At 33.7% G+C, this 20,801-nt stretch overlaps 1 protein-coding gene across 1 annotated transcript; it reads right to left on the minus strand.

Moving 5' to 3' along the window:
* Nucleotides 1-7,543: 7,543 nt before the first annotated feature.
* On the minus strand, nucleotides 7,544-20,251 carry LOC139975054 (uncharacterized). Its single transcript, XM_071982668.1, has 4 exons — nucleotides 19,708-20,251; nucleotides 14,353-14,900; nucleotides 13,049-13,106; nucleotides 7,544-8,779 (listed from the first exon to the last, which is right to left on the minus strand). Exons 1-4 carry the CDS (start codon nucleotides 20,063-20,065, stop codon nucleotides 8,370-8,372), a joined length of 1,374 nt encoding a protein of 457 aa, XP_071838769.1. The 5' UTR covers nucleotides 20,066-20,251; the 3' UTR covers nucleotides 7,544-8,369.
* Between the last annotated feature and the right edge of the window lie 550 nt (nucleotides 20,252-20,801).

Consider the following 20,801-nt stretch of genomic DNA (forward strand, 5'->3'; position numbering starts at 1 on the left):
GGTGTTGAAAACTGTCGCCTGTAGTGGCACGTACTGTACCTAGCGTGTAATCACAGCTGTGAAAATTATTGGGGGGGGGGGAGCGAGGGGGGGGAATGGGTTCGTATGCCAGGAAATGGATCCACATTGGATGTGATGATCATATCACCACATTTTATGCTATTGTTCTTGATATTTTCTCAGTGTAATAATTCTGAATTAAAAAATATTTACAATGTACATTTTTTAAATTAATTATTATGAATCTTTCCCTGTCACGTGGATAAATCACTTTCACATGGTAAAGGAAAAGAATATACATTTCTGTTTAATTGCAATTAACTTTTGACAGATATATGCATCTATGTAATTGCAATCTTATATCGCTGCGAAACGCCTAGACGTGCTTTAAGATGCCGTTTGGTTTATGCTGTAGGTGAATTATGAATTACAATATATTCGCTTAAAGGATGGCTTAATTTAAACACAAAATTATTTTCATATTTTGTAGACTATTTTTTGCTGTTTTAATTTTTTGGTTTCTTGAGAACTGACCATGTAATCATCTGAGAGTTGTCAATATATAGTCGAACACACAGTCCATTACATCAATTGGTTTCATATGCAACACAAACTCAATGGAAAGCATATAATTTTATATGGCGACAGATTAGTTGAGTTATTACATAATTGATTAAACAATGGATTAACATTAACAATAAGATATGTACCGAGGAATCAACGGCATCATCTGAAGCCTTAAAGGAGCAATCCAAGCATTTATTTCATTTGTAAAACTGAATATTTTGATAATTGGAATAGCTATAGAAACATTACCCGCACCAAATTTGTTATCCTTTATATTTTTCTTATTCTTCTTCTTAAATTGTCACATATCAAGACTAAAATTCTGCCTAAATTTAAATATCTTCTTTTGTGCAGACTGTTATCCTTGTATAAAGAAAACAGAAACAGATTTCTGATCACTTGGCATGGTTTTGTTACCTACCATGAACAGTTGGTGGATATACATTCATTATATAGCAAAACATGCATTTAAAAAGGCATATCTTCGCGATTTTTCATCTAGTAAATGGCCACAAAAAAAAAAAAAAAAAAAAAAAAAAACCAATTACAGTGACTTTATTGATTAATTTTATTTTATCAATGGAATATTCCTTTAATTTGATTATGTTGGGGGCTAACTATAAGAAAACGTCATTGCACCAATTAGAAACACATGTAAGAATTGTCTAACCTTGGAGGATGAGGGGTACGCAGGGATAATTCTAATCATCCAATCCACCATATTAACCCTCTAAGGTGAGTAGGTGCTTTATTACCGACGTTTTAATTTGAACAAATATTTTTCTTCAGTTAACAAAATATTGTCTCTAGGCTCCCGATCATGCCTTTGGTTTTCCATGTTACCTTTTTAACTTTTTGACTTCTTCCCCCCCCCCCCCCTCTAATATATTAGGTACATTGTTTTATTATATCTTGACTCGAGGTGATTTCAAGACATTTCTGCAAGCGATAATTAATGAAGATAACCGAAGCCATTTTTAAAACCGACGAGAAAAATACTTTATTTAATTTGTAATTATCACAACTGTTGCCGTTAGCTGGACAAGAGAAGCAAGCAAATTAAGTAGTTTTGCTTGTGCGTTAACTCGATGACCTAGAGGGTGGCGTTTACGCATTAGAAATATATGTACTCTGTGGTGAACATGTTTCCCACCTATATATATATATATATATGTCTTATAGGCAAACAAGTAACATGAACTTTGGTTTATAAGTTGAAAAAGAAGAGAATTATACAAATTAGAATTCACCCTCCGATGACCAAATTTAGAATTAAAGGGCATGTGTCGATATTCATATCAGAAGCAATCCAGATTACGTCATTTTATGTATAAAGTTAATTTTTGTCCCTTGTAGACCTTTAAGAAAAACACATCTATCAGATCATAATGTAAGTCTGTATATCTTTACTACTTTAAAGTTTTGAGAAATATCACTGATTAAAGTGGCTGAACTACTTAGTCTAGCACTTCATCAGATGCAAAATACAGCTCAAAAATAAAATGTAAGTCCTGTTTACGGTTTCCAATTATGAGATGTTTACAAATATTGTATTACCAATATATCAAGGACACGTGGTATTGCAATGTCATCCAATGTTGATTTGGTTTCATGAAAAATTATATTTATTAAACTAATTTGGGTAAGTTGTTAAAGTTTATCAAACAATGGATTAACCTCAATATTTACTCCTGCACTAAAGAGTTGGCGGCATCGTTAAGTTTAGTCTTAAAGGAGCACTTCAGGGATAAGCATATTGACAGAAAATTCATAAATAGGATTAAAAATATTATAGCAATAAATAACATCAAGAATACATGCTAAGAAATAGAAATATTTAAGAGATTAAGAAAATAATAAACCATAAAATTCCTTCCAATGGTTATCGGCAAGGATCTCAGGCGCCGTTCTGTACAAAAGGGGCTGATCTGTAAATGATAAGAGTTCTTAAAGAGTAATATTCTAAAACGTGGAGTGATATTTGGCTTTCAGGCTTAAAATTTAAATTTGTTTTATCACACAGAAAATTATGCTCGGCGTGTAGAGGATGTCCCTTAGTACCTTGAATATATTTGGCAATTGTTAAAAATTAATTCCTAGCAGATTCGTTGACCTTATACACAAGATTCTGATAATTAAGCCTGAAAAGTATGAATCAAATTTAAGGAAACTTCTTATTCTTTTCTTATCTTTAACTTGTACAAAATGACACCAAAATATACTTGGGTGGGCAAGATAGGACGCAGTTAATTAACACTCTTTCTATTGTCTCAATGGAAAAGTACGGAACAATGCCACTCAGTGTATGCTAATGTCAAAACAATATAATACGCTTTTGCTAACATCTTCGAGATATAATACGTACAAAGTTAACTTATCGTCAATGCAGACTCATTAATACATAGTGTAAGAGGTACGTTCAATACACAAACCATGAATTATAGTCTTTAACATTCAGAACATCTTTGAGCTTAACATTGATATAGTTTTCAAACAAAATTTCTTTGGATTTCCCGATTTTACCACCAATCTCAAAGCAAATATCGCTCTATCTGAGACCTGTCGTTACCTCATCGCCCCTATGGCCAGTCTTAATAAAGAGGGCTTTTGAACCCACAGGAATGTACTTCAATATGAAAACCTTAGTTTAGTATGTTTGAACACACCAGACTTTGGGACTATTTGCCGATGACCATTAACCCAGGACAGGTATATTTATTGAAACGTAACAGCTGTTGCTAATGCTCTTGTTCGTCCTCTTAGCGATTTTTGGAGCGCAAAAATACCTGTTATAGAAAGATAAATTACAGTGATTTTTTCTGGTTTCTCGGTGCCCTAGTGAGGGGTAGTGGGGAGGGGGGGAGGGACGAAGCCGTCGCAAGCTCAATTGTTTCTCTCTCTTAGCGAGGTTAAAGCAAAAAATATCCTGCATATGTGACAGAGCAATTCCTTTCCTATGGAGTTTATTTCTAAGCCCTCGTGTGGGGTCCCGGGTCGAATACTTGAGAAAGTTCCTGCATAATTTTGAAATATTCCTCGTTCTCTCGTAGCGCCACCACAAATCATTACGGTACTCAATCATAGAGTGGCTGTCTGTGTGTACAGACGCGTACGGTTAAAATCTCGAAATAGTGCGTTTCCTTTCGTGGCACCAGCTAACATCGTCATGATCATAAACTGTTACAGTCTCGAAGTAAGGGGCCTGGTGTTGAGATTGGAACAAGTTCTTTGACTTGCCGTGACCAGGTTATTATCTTGGCAGACTTTTCTTTTATAAAAAAAGTACCAAATACTGACCGATATTGAAAGGATGTAACGTAGATCGTACTCCCTCCCTCCCTATCCCAGTCCTTATATTGTAGTGCCGCCGCTGTAATCAGCTTCAGCAAATCTGGCAGTCCATTATCTGTGCCTGGGCTATATCCACAAGTCCACAGTCGATACAAAACGGGGTGGTGAACGCGTTAAGCCATGCATAGATATTATTTTGACCAACCGTTAGGCTATATAGGGGGGTGAAAAGCGTCTACGAATTAAGACTCTAAGACCACATTCTTCAATCTTTTCAAATATAATGTTTGTAAAGGAATCTTGATAATGCTATTATTATTATCATTATAATAATATTTCTTTTAATCTAAATTAATGAATTAAACTAACTCAATAAGTCAAATCTTATTAACAGATCATTAATGGACAATTTAACCAGACACTCGTATGGCAATGTGTGAATGCGATCTATATTCTCCTTTGCCATATATACAGGACTTTGAAAGATTATCTCCCCCGAGTGTGTAATCCATCTCACCATTAGTATGGCTTAATAATTGTAATTTCATTTAATCAATGTTGATTTTTTTAGCTGTAAATTGATTATAGTTTAATTTAATTATGTTCCTTAAATTGCATAAGTAGGTCTTTGAAATCGATCGCTTTCTGTTATATTATGTGTGTGCATGGTAAAACGAAACCACTTTGATATAGATGAGTACATAAGAGGTTCGGTCAAGATACTTTTACCATGGAGCTATAGCTCCATGCTTTTACAAAAGACCGCACGACTCGAGAGGTATAGGAGTAGTATTTAAAGACACATATATGTGCAAATTAAGCGCTATCTTCGGAGGCGTGTATACTAAATAATAGCATGAACAAACCATACGATACACTTTAGGTTTACAAGATATTTCTTGAAGACTGTGTCCTTTACCTTTTCGATAAATTGTTATTCGAAAGGAATGAATTGAAATTTCTATGTAGTAGGGTCGCCCCCATTGGTCCATCCAGGGAGTTGTTATGGCAACTCCCTGGTCCATCTCATAATAAACCTATATATGCATGTGTTATAGGATTTGAATACATTTTGGGATTTTCTATAGGTGATCCATTAAGCATAACACATATGCATCTACGATGAAATGTCGGACCTCCTTGATTATATCATCCGCAAATTTATGAGATTTCTCTTTATTTCAGTTTCACATCTTCCAAAAAACCCCGACGTTCTGGCATATATGGATAACATTTGCGATTGTTTATAGTTAATAGTATACTGTTCAAGTATGACCTTCTTCTCTGCATATTGATCTGTTTACAAAAAGCAAATAATTCAGCGTATATAACTATTAGCCAAAAAAGAAATGAAACCACTTCATCTCAAAGGTGATAATTATTTGATTAATATTTATGCTGCGTCAATTTTACTTTTTTCTAATCATATTTTAAGGGTTTTGTCATTTTGTTGTCATTGTAAAGCGCTCTTGAACATGCTTAAGCATGAAAAGAGCGCTATATAAATCTGGTAAATAATAATAATAATAATAAAAATAATGATAATAACTAAAGATGATCAGTATTGGCCCGATTGTTAGCATGCTAACAATTGCTAGAAGTCTGCAAAAGTACTTCCCTGATAGTTCTCGGTCTTCAAAGATAAATAGTTTCAGTGATGAAAATTTACTTTGCGGGTCATTGTACATCATTAAAATGCATTACAAAAATTGGAGCATGAGTCTACATTATCATATATAGTTTCTATGATATTTAGGGCCAATACACAGTATCGCGGTAGTTACCTGTCATGAATCAATTGTGAACGATGAGGAGTAGATATGCAAAGAAAAACAGATGGAGAGATAAAAATATAAATTTAAGATTTATTTTGTTTGGCACCACAGCATGTTGAAGTGTTAAATCCATAATCTACAAATCTTACAAAATTACAGTTTAAAATTAAAATTAAACTTCAACGACTAAGTACATTTTGTTATTCACACTTTTGAAAATCACAAATAGGAAAATGGCAGCCATTTTTATGACATCTGCCAGAAAAAAAGTTTGAACTTTGTGTCTATTTCCTGTTATATGCATACATTTTGTTATACCTCTAGACAGATATAGAAAACATGAACATTTTGTCTGATTAAACAGATTTAAATATAAACCATTTCTGTATTTTGTTGACTTTATGAGGTCATTGTGGACCAAGTGTCACACAGCAGAATACAAAGATATATAAATAAAATTAAAGCACCAAAAAGACCAACAACTCATAATATTTGCTGCTTTGGCGCTCCATATTGGACAACGAACTGCTATATTATTCCATGTGTTACGAAGTCGAGCTCGTCTCTCCTGTCCTGTGTTAGACTGCAGAAATGCTTTATGTTCCTCTTGTGAACAATATTTCTGAAACGCAAGCAACTCTTTCCTTTATTATAGAAGAAACAACAATAATCATCTTCATTGGTCTATGTGGTAGAAATAGCTGAACAACTTGTCCAAACATGGCTAAGAAAGATATCAGTCCATTTGAGGACATATCACAGGCCTTAATGTTCCTTTACAGACAAGGCTGAACGACGACTTGAACAAGTCTAATTATGACGTCATCGGGTCACAATATGCTTCAAGTTGTTATGTTTCTCTATATTACAAAGTTCATATTCTATAATGTAAAGTTGCGTTGCAAAATACTAAATCCACAATATTTTCGCTCTGAGCATGACCTCTTATAATGATGGCATTGTCTTGAGTGTCAACACTGTTATCATTCTTTACATTGTAAATGTAAAACAAAGAGAAAGTGAAACGTTTTCAGAACCTTGTGGCGCTATGACGTCACAGATTTAGAATGCGAAAGTCCCCGAATAGGACTTCTATATTAGGTTATCTTCCAAGCAGGATTTTCCTTTGAGGCAATTGTTCAATACAAACTTGTAAACCATATACTGGTAAGGTGAAGATGATAGTTGGCTACAGCTCTCCTTTAAAGTGCGAGCGTTATGGTTAAGACAAAAAAGTTGAAATAGAATTAAAACTTTCAAGATATCCTAATAAAAAAACAAACAAACAAACAAAATCCAGTTGACGGGAATGATATACTGGATATATTCATACGTATAGACGAGTGATATTTGAACTGGTGAAGCACAGAAAAAAAGTGGAGGCGTCTTGTGTGTACGGCAAATAGAAGTTGCATTTGGTCGTCGCCGTATATATACATTGTATTTTACTAGAAATCCGGCTTCGGTAGTATTACATACTGTTTCCTAAAAAGTTACCATATAGTTTACAATTTCAAAAGGCTTTAATTGTCCTTTCATGAAAAGATGCCATCACTTTATAGTTCCTTAATACTGACCCTTATGTTGACGGTGATAACAAAATCACATAGCCGATGAAGTCACCCCCTCCCCCTTCCAATGAGGGTGTCTCTATGTCAAATTGGATTATATAAATTACTGTATATATACGAACTTGTTGGTCACCGAGTCCCTTTCCCCATGCTTTCCCTGACTTTCCCTTCAAACCTTTTATCTCTTACGTCACCAGTTGGCTGTTACAATGACGTCATCGGTAGGTAATATATTAATATATATAATTGCATAAAATATTTATGCCCAAAATGAGAAAAATAAAGGCTCGATTAGGCTTTTCCCCCGCCCCCAACCCACCCCAGGCGAGTAGCCAGGAATTTGCCAAGGGAGGGGCGAAACTGTAGATTCGGCATAGCAAACTATCTAAGCGTGGCGCCACCATGTTGGCGCGAAGCGTACAAGAAAATTTTGGCTGAAAATGCCTCCCAGATCGCTGGAAATGGCCCCCTCGACATTGCATTCTTCCATGATTTAACATAAAGCAAGTATTGATACTTAAGCACAGTCGTTTCATTTCGCAATTAACGTTTCTGTTATGGTGCAGCACAAAAATGAAAAACAAAACAGATGTTATTCTTATATTAACACAAAACGAAGAGTTTAAATTGTCTTTGAAAGAGCGAGCCAGAAAATGTATTTTGACATCCCAACTGTCTATTGAAATCCTCGGGTTGAAAATACTGTGGGATCCCAGTTCACATTTTCGCTGCAGGATCAGTTGATTAGGCATGCATAGCACAGGGCTAATAATGCATTGGTTCGAAATTTCGAATGTGGTTTTCTTTTTACAACATCCTATGTAGTCAGTTGTTTGTGGATCATTCACTCAGTTTAGTTGGTTTGTATGGTAAGTTTTCAGCTGTGGCGGATCTTTTATAGTTATTCTCGTAATGGTCATATTAAAACCCAAATATATTGCTTTCTTGAACTGTTTTCTCCGTCACAATGTTGATTGATGAAAAGTAAAAATCTACGGCATATGTTTCCTTCTTTATGATTTCTCCAAGTTTCCTAACTAACGTAGCTGAAAAATTACAATGGCGACGTTATTAAAATGTCCAAACATTTCGCTACTTTTATAACTTTGATCAACAAAACGTAACCAATATAGACCATACTTATATTGAAAAACAAAACTTTTTTTCAGTGGTCCATAGGAGATAGGAACGGCTGTAAACCGAGAGCGGCGGCGTGTTGTCTGGCCTTCATTCTTAGTTCCGCGATACTTGAGTTTTTTGCCATACCAAGGCCCATGGGTCCGCCGGGCCCTCTTGCCATGAGACTTCCAACTAGGGTGGCCATCTGCAGAGCGTATGAAGGTGATGGTGCCGGCAGAAACATGAATGGGTGTGCATGGGCCAGGAGCGAGGTCGGTAACGGTGGCACCGGTGGTAACCTGCCCTGTGAAGATTCCATTGGGGTTTTGCACGGTGGTGAAAGGTTGAGTTGAAGCTGCTCCTGGACCCTTTCGAAGGGCATCCTCATCGCACCCATGCTGAGATAGGGAGCCACACGACAGGTATCAACGCTGGTACTTGGACCGACTCCGGACCCTATAGAAGAAAAAACAATATCACTGAATAATCTCGTATTTCATGAGCTGATCATAGACACGAAACTGTGTTGACAGCTAATTTACCCACACCTCCCCCATTCATAGTATGCAGGGACATATTCAACTTTCACATATTTGGAAAAGTATAAAGGATTTTGTGGTCGCTTTTGGACTTCTTCTAATTTAAGGCAGATAGACAGGAATTGAGTAAATTAGAACCAAAATTAGTTGAAATACATTATTTTATTTTCTCTCTCGTGTGTCTTATGATTCCAGGGGGGAGGGGTAGTACTGGGGTTCCGGCAGGGGAACTGATAATCAACAAGGAAAAACAATTCCCAATGTTCTATCACATTGTTGAAATTAATATAATGTATGTTTATATTATCTTTAGATAGTTCTATCCTCAGTTTTGATCAGGCGGTAGCTTTAAGAAAGTATTTTTGCTTGTAAGACAGATCGACTGACAAAAAAATGGGGGAATATCCAAAGTTCATTAATTTCCATTAATAAGTACAATCATTCAGTTGTTACTATATAGAAAAACAACTTTGCCATTTCGTCAAGCTCAATTGTTGTGTTGTTTTTCTAGTCCAATTGACGTTAGTCTGTACACCATTTATAATTAAGGAGCTACTATACGACGAACAATGGAAATGAATTACTAAATCCAAAAAAGCACTCAAAGAGAAACAACTCATACAGATAATTGTATAGAAGATTTTCCCTTCCGCTAAGAGTAAATATTTTGCATTTTCGTCAATAAAAATAATTATAACTAGCCGTTAATACAAAACGATTCCCCCTCACCTACCCCTCGACAAAATACTTAACAATTTTTAACACTCTTTTTCTTCCATCAAACCCCTCCCCCGCCCGCCCGACTTCAAAACCAATGGATACTATATACCATTCTTGCTGTCGTTATAACGCGCAGTTTCTCGCCTCACTTTAATCGAGGGGTGTCTATAATCTTTAAATCATTGTGTTTATAAATTTGTTTTCTTTTGCACGAAATACGCAGTTATTTTGACACTTCCTGCTTCCATTACCATTTTAACAAAAACATGGATATGAAGAGAAAACTTTTGAGTTCTTTTCTTCGGTATACTCTCCTCCAATCGTTCCTGTTTTTTATTCTCTTTATTCTGAAAAGAATTTTCGATAACTTTCTGAGCAATGCAATATCTATAACCCGAAGCATACCTATAATTACATTATGATATATTAAGCCTTCTTCCAAGGGATATTAATTTCATATTTTGCTAGACAAATTAAATGAAGATACAATCCGGAAAGGCTTGATAATAATGTCTTTTTAAAAGACTTCTTTTTCCGATCCTAATTTAATCACAAAAGCTTCTAGCAGAAGTATTGTAGGAAAGACTGTAATTGTATTTTCTCTTACTTAAGGATTCAGAAACCATGAAAAATCCAATCGGTAAACCCAAACCTTTGTTTCAACTAATGAAATTACCCAGCAATTTCATTAGCAAACAAATCCATTTATTCTTTTTCTCCCCCACGGTCAATTATTTCCCAAAACATTCTATGAGGTGCATTTTAACCCTTAACGATCGTTTGCAGTATTAATTACGCTACCGTAGCCGCTAACGGTGAAATTATACCACAATTAAGATTTCATTAAGCGCTCATTACGCTACAAACGGGACGCTTTGTACAAGAATACACTAATACGGTCCTTCCTTCCAAGCTCAACATTTTTTAGCTGATAGCGCTTGCTCAATAAAATGCTATTTAGGGCAAAGTTAATATAATTTAAGAAAGATTACCGTACAGCTTTGGCTCCTATGCGTTTCGTCCATTATGCATAAGGGTATTTTTTGTTCTTTATTAATTTTTTTCTTCTTCTATACTTAAGATTAATTTTGTTACATAATATCTTCCAATATATATATATTCGCCACTATATATTGATCGTCCGTTATATAGTTTATGAATTTAATTGTATAAACAAAAATATTTTATCCTTGTTAAAAATTTGTTAACTTAAACTTATCTGCGGTTAATGTCATTTTCTACGCCTGTCGCTTTGTTCCGTCGAGGACACTATAGAAAGTTCCATTCCAAAACTCGACAAGTAGAAATGTTTTTTTATGGATGGTTAACCCTAAATTGCAATACAAATTGTCAATTTTACTATATTATCCAAGTTTGAATTCAAATCTGGACATTTTTGTCGGCCTAAGTGCTCTATAACCAATCGCGTTGTTAAAATCGAACCATTATACGATTGTAACTATATCTACACAAACACGGGGCGAGATGTACTTCTCTAGTGTAATTATGAAACATAACTAATATAAAGTTACATACTGATTTCAAGGTGAAACAGGGTAGTTTAAGCGGAGAATGAAACTTTTGATATTGAATTATGATAGCTATTATACAATATTAATCACATAATTGATAGAAAATTGTCACTATTTTGATATTTCCAAACGAATTCCGCTAAGTGTTATGTATCGTTTTTTATGTAATCGGTTTGTTTAATATAGCATAAGTAAAGCACGTTGAAACTTCATTAATTTATTGCGTCGTTGGCTGAAACGTCAAGACTAGATATCGGTTTAATTTAATAGTATTCGTTCAACGATTTTAACTAAAATATTAAAACTAATCGTACTTAAATGCAATTTTTACTTTGATAAAACTTTTTTTTCTCTCTTCCAAAAGTAATGAAGTGGCGTGTTTTTCAATCTCCTTGCTACTTAGTTAAAAGCTACTACTATAACTACTTTTTTAACATATTTCTCGTTCATTTTAAAGCAAAAATAATATTTAATAAGAAAAAATAATTGTTGCCTTTTATCGTTGTTACCTCCTTTTGTGCACTTTTACACGTTTTTGAAATTTAGGGTCGAGGTTAAGCAGAGATCTATGGAAACACTTTGAAAAGGTTATTTTATAACGTCAAAGTGATAGCTTAAGCAGGTCGAATTCGACCCCACAAAAGTACATAGACTCATGGGGGGTATTTCGTAGGAAAATGGAACATCTTCCTTCACAGCTCTATAGTGCAATATTTGTATATTATCTTCATTGACTTGTACAAATTATTACAAAATTGTAAAATGTGAGGCTGTTATACACATTGAATAAATTCACACCGTGTTGCAAAATAAATTAGTATTTTATGATTATTCGATAATTAAAATAAATGAGCATAGGGTGATAATACATAAAGTTAATAATAATAATAATAAATGCATTTATATAGCGCTAATTTTGTACAAAACATTCAAAAGCGCTTAACAAGGAAAAAGCCAACCAGTCGGGTCAATCAGAATAAGCAAGCTTAAACAGATATGTTTTTAACTTTATCTTGAAAGCATCTAGGGTCAAGGAGTCGATACGCATCAATTCCACCGGAAGTGAATTCCACAACCGAGGTCCTTTGTAGGCAAAAGCCCTATTGCCTAATGTATTATGATTGATACAAGGAACATGCAGTGTGATTCGAGAATGTGAGCGCAAAGAGTAACAACTAGACTTCACCGAGATCATATCACATAAATAGTTGAAATTTAAAGTCTAACTTTAAGGAAAATGTTATCATAATTTAAAGTTTTATCATTTTTTTTCAATGACAGGATTTTTCAACCTATATAAATACAAGTAACATCTGTACTATGACAAACAAAAATCCGATGAATCAATTAGGAGTAATCTTATTGTCTTGGTTTCGAAGCAAATGTATGAAAATAAACTGCTGTTTGTTTGTTGAATTAGTGTCAACAAATCTTTCAAACATCTTAACATATACTATACACTCTCACAGCAGATGTATGCCTATAGCGTAATTTGGATGTTAACTGTTACCGAACGTGTTTTACTCGCAATAAAGTTTATCAGCTGTTGTAAATAGCTTTAAGAGATTGTGAAGTCAGGACAGCTTCATAATCTGAAGACGTATTGGTGGGGCACGTACTAAAGGTATATATGTTTAGTAACGTAGCCAATGGATTGACAATCTCATACTTATTATTATTATTATTGTTATTATTATTATTGTTGTTAATATTATTATTATTAGTATAATTATTATTATTATTATTGTTATTATTATAGTTATTATGATTATGATTATTATTATTATTATTGTTAATATTATTATTATAACGATACAATGTGAGTCCTTCCAACGCTTAAACATTTACCTTACCACTATAAAAAAAAGCACAGGTTTGTTTGTAGTACTTGGTAATGGTTAATCCTACATTAATAAGAACATTGAAAGACTAACCTTTGCTACTCTGGTTTTCCTGTTTCCGACACTTCGCCCTTCGATTTTGAAACCAAACCTGTAAAACAAAACATGGAAGAATAATACTAACACAAAGGAGGTTATATAATTGTCTCACTACAGGAAATGTTTTGACAAAGTGTTTATGTATCTAGAGTAATACTAAAGAGCGCACTGTGTGTTTTCCCCATAGGCCTATCTAGACTTTCAATATCAACATAACTAATGCATGAACAATTCCCTTTCTTTTTTGGTGTGAAAACCATCTTAGTTTACTAACCACCTCAATCTTTTGTGGTTTATGGTGTTTATGGTGTTTATGGTTTCTATTAGCCATTAGTCTAGTCTTTATTTTGCTCTTTTCAAACTTTCTCCCTTTTTTTTGGTATGCTACGTATTTAAAATTAAAATTAATTTAAAAACAAAAATTGAAATATCGTGTGGAAATTTCTCTAAATTTGTACATTTTAAGTACCGAATTGCCGTAATTAATGACGTTTTTGTGTGACAATGGTTCTCAAAGTGCAGTGCATTAAATTTGTTCTAACCATGGCTTGTACGTTAAGAATGAACAGCATCGTTTCATCAGAAAATCGAGTTGCCTTTCAAAAGTACTGTTTCATGAAACGACAATTCAGGGAAGTTGTGGTACTTTCAAGTTCAGTACACTGTTTCAAGCACAGAACTGTAAATTAGTTCATGCATGCACATGATTGAGTTGCTCGACAATTTAAGTCGAACACTAAAAGGCTTACGTATATGATGAGGTTATTCAGAATAATTTTTCATGTTTGACAAGACTTTTCCACAAAGGTGAACTGATCTTAATATCATGACACTTTGCAGCAACACCAGTTTATTAAAAATCAGCATGGACATTTTTTTTTTCAGTTTTTTTGATGTGATTGTCTAAGAGGGGTAATCAGGAGGAGAGTTTATCTGCTATTTCTGTTTCTAATACCCTCAATGACCATTATGCCAATTCATTTATAGATCAGTCACATATATGGTTAGATCGGTCAAAATATCTGCTAGGAGGGAATCGCAGTCGATTAGGGTGATAGTGTTCCATGTAAAGCAGCAAGGATGATCGCGTCATTAATCTGCTCGGGAACAGTGTAAATGGGTTTGCTAATCTCTCGGCCTGCAACTTAAATATAAATATAACAGACAAAGCCAATAAAGGAAATAAACAATTTTTATCGTAACGTTTCCATAAACCACAACGTTTCGTTAAGTTACATTCGCGTATACTGAGGCGAACTCAATAGGCAATAGCGTGTAGAAAATCATTAAAATCTCACCTGCACTCTTGCCTCAGATAAGCCTAGCTTTTTACTCAGTTCTTCCCTCATGAAAGCGTCAGGGTAGTGGGTCTCGTCAAACAACTTTTCAAGTTCCCCGAGCTGTTCCACTGTGAAGTTTGTACGACTTCTACGCTGCTTAAGTTTTCCATGGTGACCCAGGTTGATCCCATCCGCGCCTGACATGTCCAATGGACCCTGGTCTTCATCGACCACTGTCCCTTCGCGGGCCCCTGTCGAATCCGGTGAAAGATGGCAGGGGTTCCACAAGCGTGGTCTCTGTGGATGTGCTGTTACTATGGCAACTTGCTCAATAGGTCCGGTTTCTGCCGATTCTTTCAGTCGCGTAGGTGTGATCTCGTTGTTATTTTGTTCTTTCTGTGTCATGTGACTTTCGTCTTGCACTTCCGACTGTGAAGTCTTTGATTTGCCTGTGCTAATATTACTAACGTCCAAAGCCGGGTATTTTTCCGTAGACCGCCCGCCTCTTTCCGCTAAACGTTCTGCATTCTTGTTGCCACCAATGTTAACTTCGTTGTTCGACTCTCCTAAAATTGAGGAAGAATGACAAAGAGCAAGAAAAAATTAAAAAATTAAAAATAAATATATATCAGTAATTCTGCCATGAAATTTCTAATTCAATTGTCATTAAGCAATTCTCAGCATGATACAGTACCCCAAAATATGATAGTGGAGCTACTAACATATTGAATAGTTTAACATTATTGGAACAAATTTTTTACCCATAATGAAATAACTTAGTATTTTTTTTAGGTATTGTTTGAAGAAGTTTATACCAAAATATGTTTTCAAACATTCAGTACCTAAATAAAGCATTAAATTATATCATGAGAAGAAAGAAAATCTTGTTGTTATTGGAAGAAAGGTTGAACCGATTGGTGACAATTATGTTTCTCCTAGTATATATTTAATTAATATTATTTCTCTTAGAATCAATACCTGGATGTCATTAGGCAATATATGTTCATATTCAACCAGATTATTATTGTATTACCTAACCTCGATGCTGCAGAAATATATAAATAAGTAAACTAAATATGTAAATAGAGCATATTTATGTGAAACCCGACCGACATGTTGCCACTATTCCCTAACATATCGTACCCAATGTTCAATGGCTTGATCAGTTTATACTGTGAATAAGGGACAACCGTTAATAATTATAAACAACACCGTAACACATGCTAGACCTGTCAGCAGATGCTACTGTAAAAAAACTTAATAACAGACGAATTCATTACTCAAAGGCTGTTTCAACTAATGACTGGTTAGGAGTCTAAATAAATATCCTTAAGTTTGAATAGTAAGTATACTATAAAGAAGGTTCAAATTGCAGAATGTAAGCTCTTTGCAGTAAAGTGTCATCCACTCTCTGTTAAAATGTAGACGAAATTATTGGCGAAACCTTATAGGATAGTCTGGTTAGTCCAGTCAATCATTATGTATATGATTGTGTGTTTAGTATTTTCTGTTTGTTAGTCCTCAGTAGCAGCTGGTCATAAATGTAACACATGTTTAGAATTTATAACACACATCAGTATTAACTGATGAATGGGTATTCATCCTTACCAGTTTGAACTGGTATATAAAGCCATGAGAATCGACTGATAGATCCATATCCCCTATAAGGCTCATTACAATCGTATTGAACGTTATTTACAGTCTCGTTTACATATTGCAACATACACATCTGTGATTGTATGAGATTGAATTAAGTCAAACTTTTGTTATTATTTTCATCCAACGAATGTTTTATTTTATATTTTCATAGAGATCCCCTAAACGGCGTTCATTGGTCGATTAGTACTTGCTTCTGCCTTTGAACAATTTCAGTACATTGTTTCTCAACATTTGACAATAATTTATTAAACCAATTTATGGTCTATGTTTAAAAATTTCGCTTTTCGTATTTGGCCACTAACAAATGATAATTTGACAAAAGGTAATGGCTCTTATGTGAAATGCCATTGATCAAATTAAGCCATCACCAGCATAGGTATTGTATTACCAAATAAAGGTCATTTATGGAGTAATGACTGATTTTAAGAGAACTAATTGCTCACAAATATGGGATTATTATTATATTATATAGGATTAATAACATACAACAAAGAACAAAGCATAAACAAAACAAAACAGTCACTGTGTTGCTTTTTAGTGTTACTTCGTTATTTTGAATGAAACATCAATATTTTGTCAAATGAATGTAATCGATTGTTATCATGGGATATTAATGTTCATTTGCTAAACAAAAGCAGACAAAATTAAGACAAGGGGCTGGGTTTGCACTTTGACGGCTTTTATTTTACTTAATAAGTGAGTTTGCTATTAGAGAAGAACGTTTGATTAGTAGCAGGGCAATGGAATTGCAGTATGCATGGTTACCAAACAATACGAAAGTAAACAACTCATCGAGAAAGAGAAACTTACTAAATAATAAGTAAATGGAAGGAAACTAGAATTCTAAAATAATACATAGATAACTGTTGCTTTTAATACGTCTATAGCCTCTGAAGGATATATCAGAAGCAATCTTAATAACCGAGAATCTTCCTTAATCACGTAGTCCAGTACTGCAGATATTACCTTATTTAGTACAAAACCTTATTGCATCTTCAACATTGATTACACTGTTTGTTTAATTAACTGGACAATATTAAGAAAAAAAAAACATTATTTCAGAAATTATCTAGATGCCAAGCGGTGCTAATAATAATCACACCAACTAATACATATATTAAAAAGCAATGGACTGAAAAATATCGACATAAAGCATGGCAAATCAAAAAACAAAGTTCCTGACCATTGGAATATTTTCACGTTTTGAAAACTGAAGTTCGGATGTCGGTTTATTTTGTTATATGTTGGTATTTACTTATTCTTATAGAAAACGGTTGATATATGATTACAATATATGGACTTAAATATGATATTACTTTAGTTTTCATGTTTTTTTCAAAATTGATCAATCCTATACACGCGTACATCTTTATTTTACCTAATGAAAACAGTTTGACTTATATTATTAAAAAAGTAGCAAATTAACTTTGCAATCTTATAGTAGTTGATGGTTTATGTTCATTTCGAACGCTGAATGAGGAAAATGATAATTGAAAAAGTTATTAACATATTTGCATAATATAACACCACTTACTCAACCAGTTTCATAATTGTTAACTTCCACTGGGGATTGGCTTATTAATTTGTTGTGTTTTAACAATAACCTATTGTATTAAACAAACCAAAAGGAAGATATTAAACAAATTAACTACCGGTACTACTTTTATATGCTCGATGGTAATATAAAAATTGAAAACTATTTAAATTTCCCGCGCTTATGAATTGTAAACAAACAATTTTCGACGAAATTCAAATTAAATTTATACGATCCACTAAATTCTTGTTTAATTTGTTAAACCGCTGCTAATGAAACATATACATAAATGCTAGATTAATGCTAGCGAGGCAGATAATGGTCATTCATCCTCAAACATCGAGAAAACCATTTTACTTACCCTCTTAGCATTCTTCCTTGATGAGATATTAAGTTGTCTAATTAATCACTCCTCATTGTTATAGAATTAATTTGGAAGGTCACAGTCTCCAAGCAAAGACTTTCTAAATCCTCTCAAACATTTTTGGGGAATACTCTGGTATTTAATAAATGTTTATTTCATAATTTCGGTGCATTCAAAACACTAAGCAATAACATTACGATAGAAGAAAACTGAATATGAAAATCTTCACACAATGGGCAAAAGCAATAAGCCCCCTCCCCCCCCCCCCCCAACAAGCAAACAATGAAAAATAAAGATCTTGAAACAACAATCTTTCTCAATTGTTTTTAATTACTAATTGAATATGATGACAACAAGTTATCTTGCTTTTCGTTTTCGTTTTGTTTGTTGTTTTGTTTGTTTGTTTTTGCTGTCGTTGATACAAATCATGACATTCCTTTTGTCTAAATTGTGAGATTTGATTAATTCTGTCAGTGCAGCGATAAAAGAAAGGCTGGCAGTTTTAATAGGATATTTACTTTTTAAATTACAGTTCCGTTTCAAAATATACATTAAAAACTTAAAACCACAAAACTATACACACGGATAGGAAAATGCAAACATATAACATAAATACACATATTCTATCCAATATTATACCGTAATTCATGTATGCTTCATACGGACCATTTCGTAATGTTCAAACAAGGCGAAACCAGCTGGAAATTAATCAGCTTAATTAGGTTAACTACTTCATTATTTAACAAGAACCGTGTCTTTCGCCTTGGATACTCTAAGCGAGTTAATCTGTGCGTTTGGAAATATCTGTACTGTGAAATGTATATATTTGCAGGGCTAGCGTTAGGCTATAAATATACCGAACGCAAATATGAAATAAAATGAATTTTTCGAGATTTTAAGACATCTGGTTTGCCAGTGACGCTAATGTTACAATAGCAATAACAAAAGCTTTAAATCTTGATGCACTGAAAGATATGTAACATTACAGAAATATAATAACCCGCTTTTAATATCGTTTTCGTTTTGAAGTTTAGCTTTAGACGAAATTATATTCTTATTTTATCAACGCGAAAATACACAAAATCATTTAACTTTTGTTAAAACAGAAGTTGGTTCAACTTGTAATTTAATGACAAACAAAATGTAACTTAATTATCACTAAACGAAACTTTATCTCTGAATTGTTTGAAAAGGAAAATGTGTCAATCTTGGTTCAAAATTTTGGTGATTTCACGCTTTCTTTTAAGATATATATACCCACGTCATGGAAACAATCAATTTTTACTGTCAATATTTAATCCTTGTTTTAAGCATTAATATGTAACCTCTGTGGGGAAAATTAGAGAAATTTGTTTCCTTATCGCCGTTGTCATTATTTATCGTGAAAAGCTCCAGAATAAATATTCTAAGGCTGTATATTCTATTCGGAAAAAAAGGTTCATCATGGTATTTGTATTTCCAATGTACATTTCTTTGAAATATGAGAACACGTAATTGCGTGTATCATGAATGTTTTGCTCAAAAATTAAAATGGACATTTTAGTAATTACCTTGCACAGTATAAGATATCAATTTAAAATATCAAAAGAAATTTAATTCAAGGTACTTCTTGTTTATTATTACTCTATATATGTCTAAGTTTTCTTATTAACCATTCTTACGTACACTCCATAAAATGACGACTCGACGATCAAAAGGGTTAAAATAGTTATGCAGGGAAATATCAATTAAAAAATTACAAATTAAAACAAAGGCCATGTGAAAGGAGAAGGAAACATACCAATTATGGGTTTTAAATAGATGAAATATATCTTACCATCTGATTTTTGTCGTTTAACAACACATGGTTCTTCATTGTCACTTTCTATTGTTCTTTTTCGTTCTTTGTTCCCAGTATCCTCTTGTGTCTCCTCTTCCGGTTTGGCTGCCCCATCTAAAGTTTCCTTTTCCGTGCGATCCGTTTCTGGTCTCATTTTACTTTTTGGATTAGTTGATGCCACTTTACCCTTTTTCGCGTTAGCGGTTGTCGAATTGGCTGAGCCCTGAATTAAGCTAAGCCACTCTGTACATTTCCGAATGCTGACTGCCGCTCGTTTTTGCTCCTCACTCGGTTCCGTTGGGGTCAAATCCTGTCCGGCAAAAGATTTTGATACAAACGCTTCTAATTCCTCCATTTTTATTTGGGTTCGTCTTGTTGCTTGTTTCCGAAACCTGACAGTTATTTAATCCCTTCCTATTAGAAATTTTTAAAAGCCAAAAGAAGTGTTCCTCTAATTTTTTGGCAGTCAAATATTTCCAAAAATACTAGGAAATGTTTTGGTTTCAAAAATCACCGAATATTAGTTCTAATGAACACGAAACATTATTATCTGAACAGAAGATAATATTTGTTCTCCATTAAAACATTTGAATAATATGGTCCGTTATTGTCAATTAAATATGTACTTTACTTCAATATTCCATTGAAAATGTTTTGAATTGTACAAAAAACAATCGTCCAACACGAACAGCAATTCAACAATTACCAGAAACAACTCTCAAAATATGTTCAAATGTTATCACCAAAACAAAGAATAACATTTGAAAAGAAAGGAAATTAAATCTTTATTGTTTTCTCTTTAATTTTAAAAGAAAGTGAAAAGCTATCACTGTAAAACCTATTTTCTAAATACTAATAATATATATATGTATATCTATATATATGCATTTATCTATATATCTGTATGTAAATATATATATATGTATTTGTGTGTGTGATAACTTCGCAAGCGGATGTGTGAATGAAGATTGCGTTGGAAGCTACCGGGGCTTAAATAAGTCTCAAGTAGTATATTAATCCATCTAATGGCTCGGAAAACGGAATTTGGTGACTTAATCCTGGCTTGATCGCATATAAATTGAATTAGCATT

This window comes from Apostichopus japonicus, chromosome 10, assembly GCF_037975245.1.
Source record: "Apostichopus japonicus isolate 1M-3 chromosome 10, ASM3797524v1, whole genome shotgun sequence".
NCBI lineage: Eukaryota > Metazoa > Echinodermata > Holothuroidea > Aspidochirotida > Stichopodidae > Apostichopus > Apostichopus japonicus.

Excerpts from the sequence above, each read along its gene's own strand:
- LOC139975054 (XM_071982668.1), bottom strand. The coding sequence starts at position 20,065 with ATGGAGGAATTAGAAGCGTTTGTATCAAAATCTTTTGCCGGACAGGAT. Across the intron at positions 13,107-14,352 it reads TATCTGAGGCAAGAGTGCAG|GTTTGGTTTCAAAATCGAAG; the intron begins GTGAGATTTTAA and ends TTTGTTTTACAG. Across the intron at positions 8,780-13,048 it reads GGAAAACCAGAGTAGCAAAG|GGTCCGGAGTCGGTCCAAGT; the intron begins GTTAGTCTTTCA and ends TTTCTTCTATAG.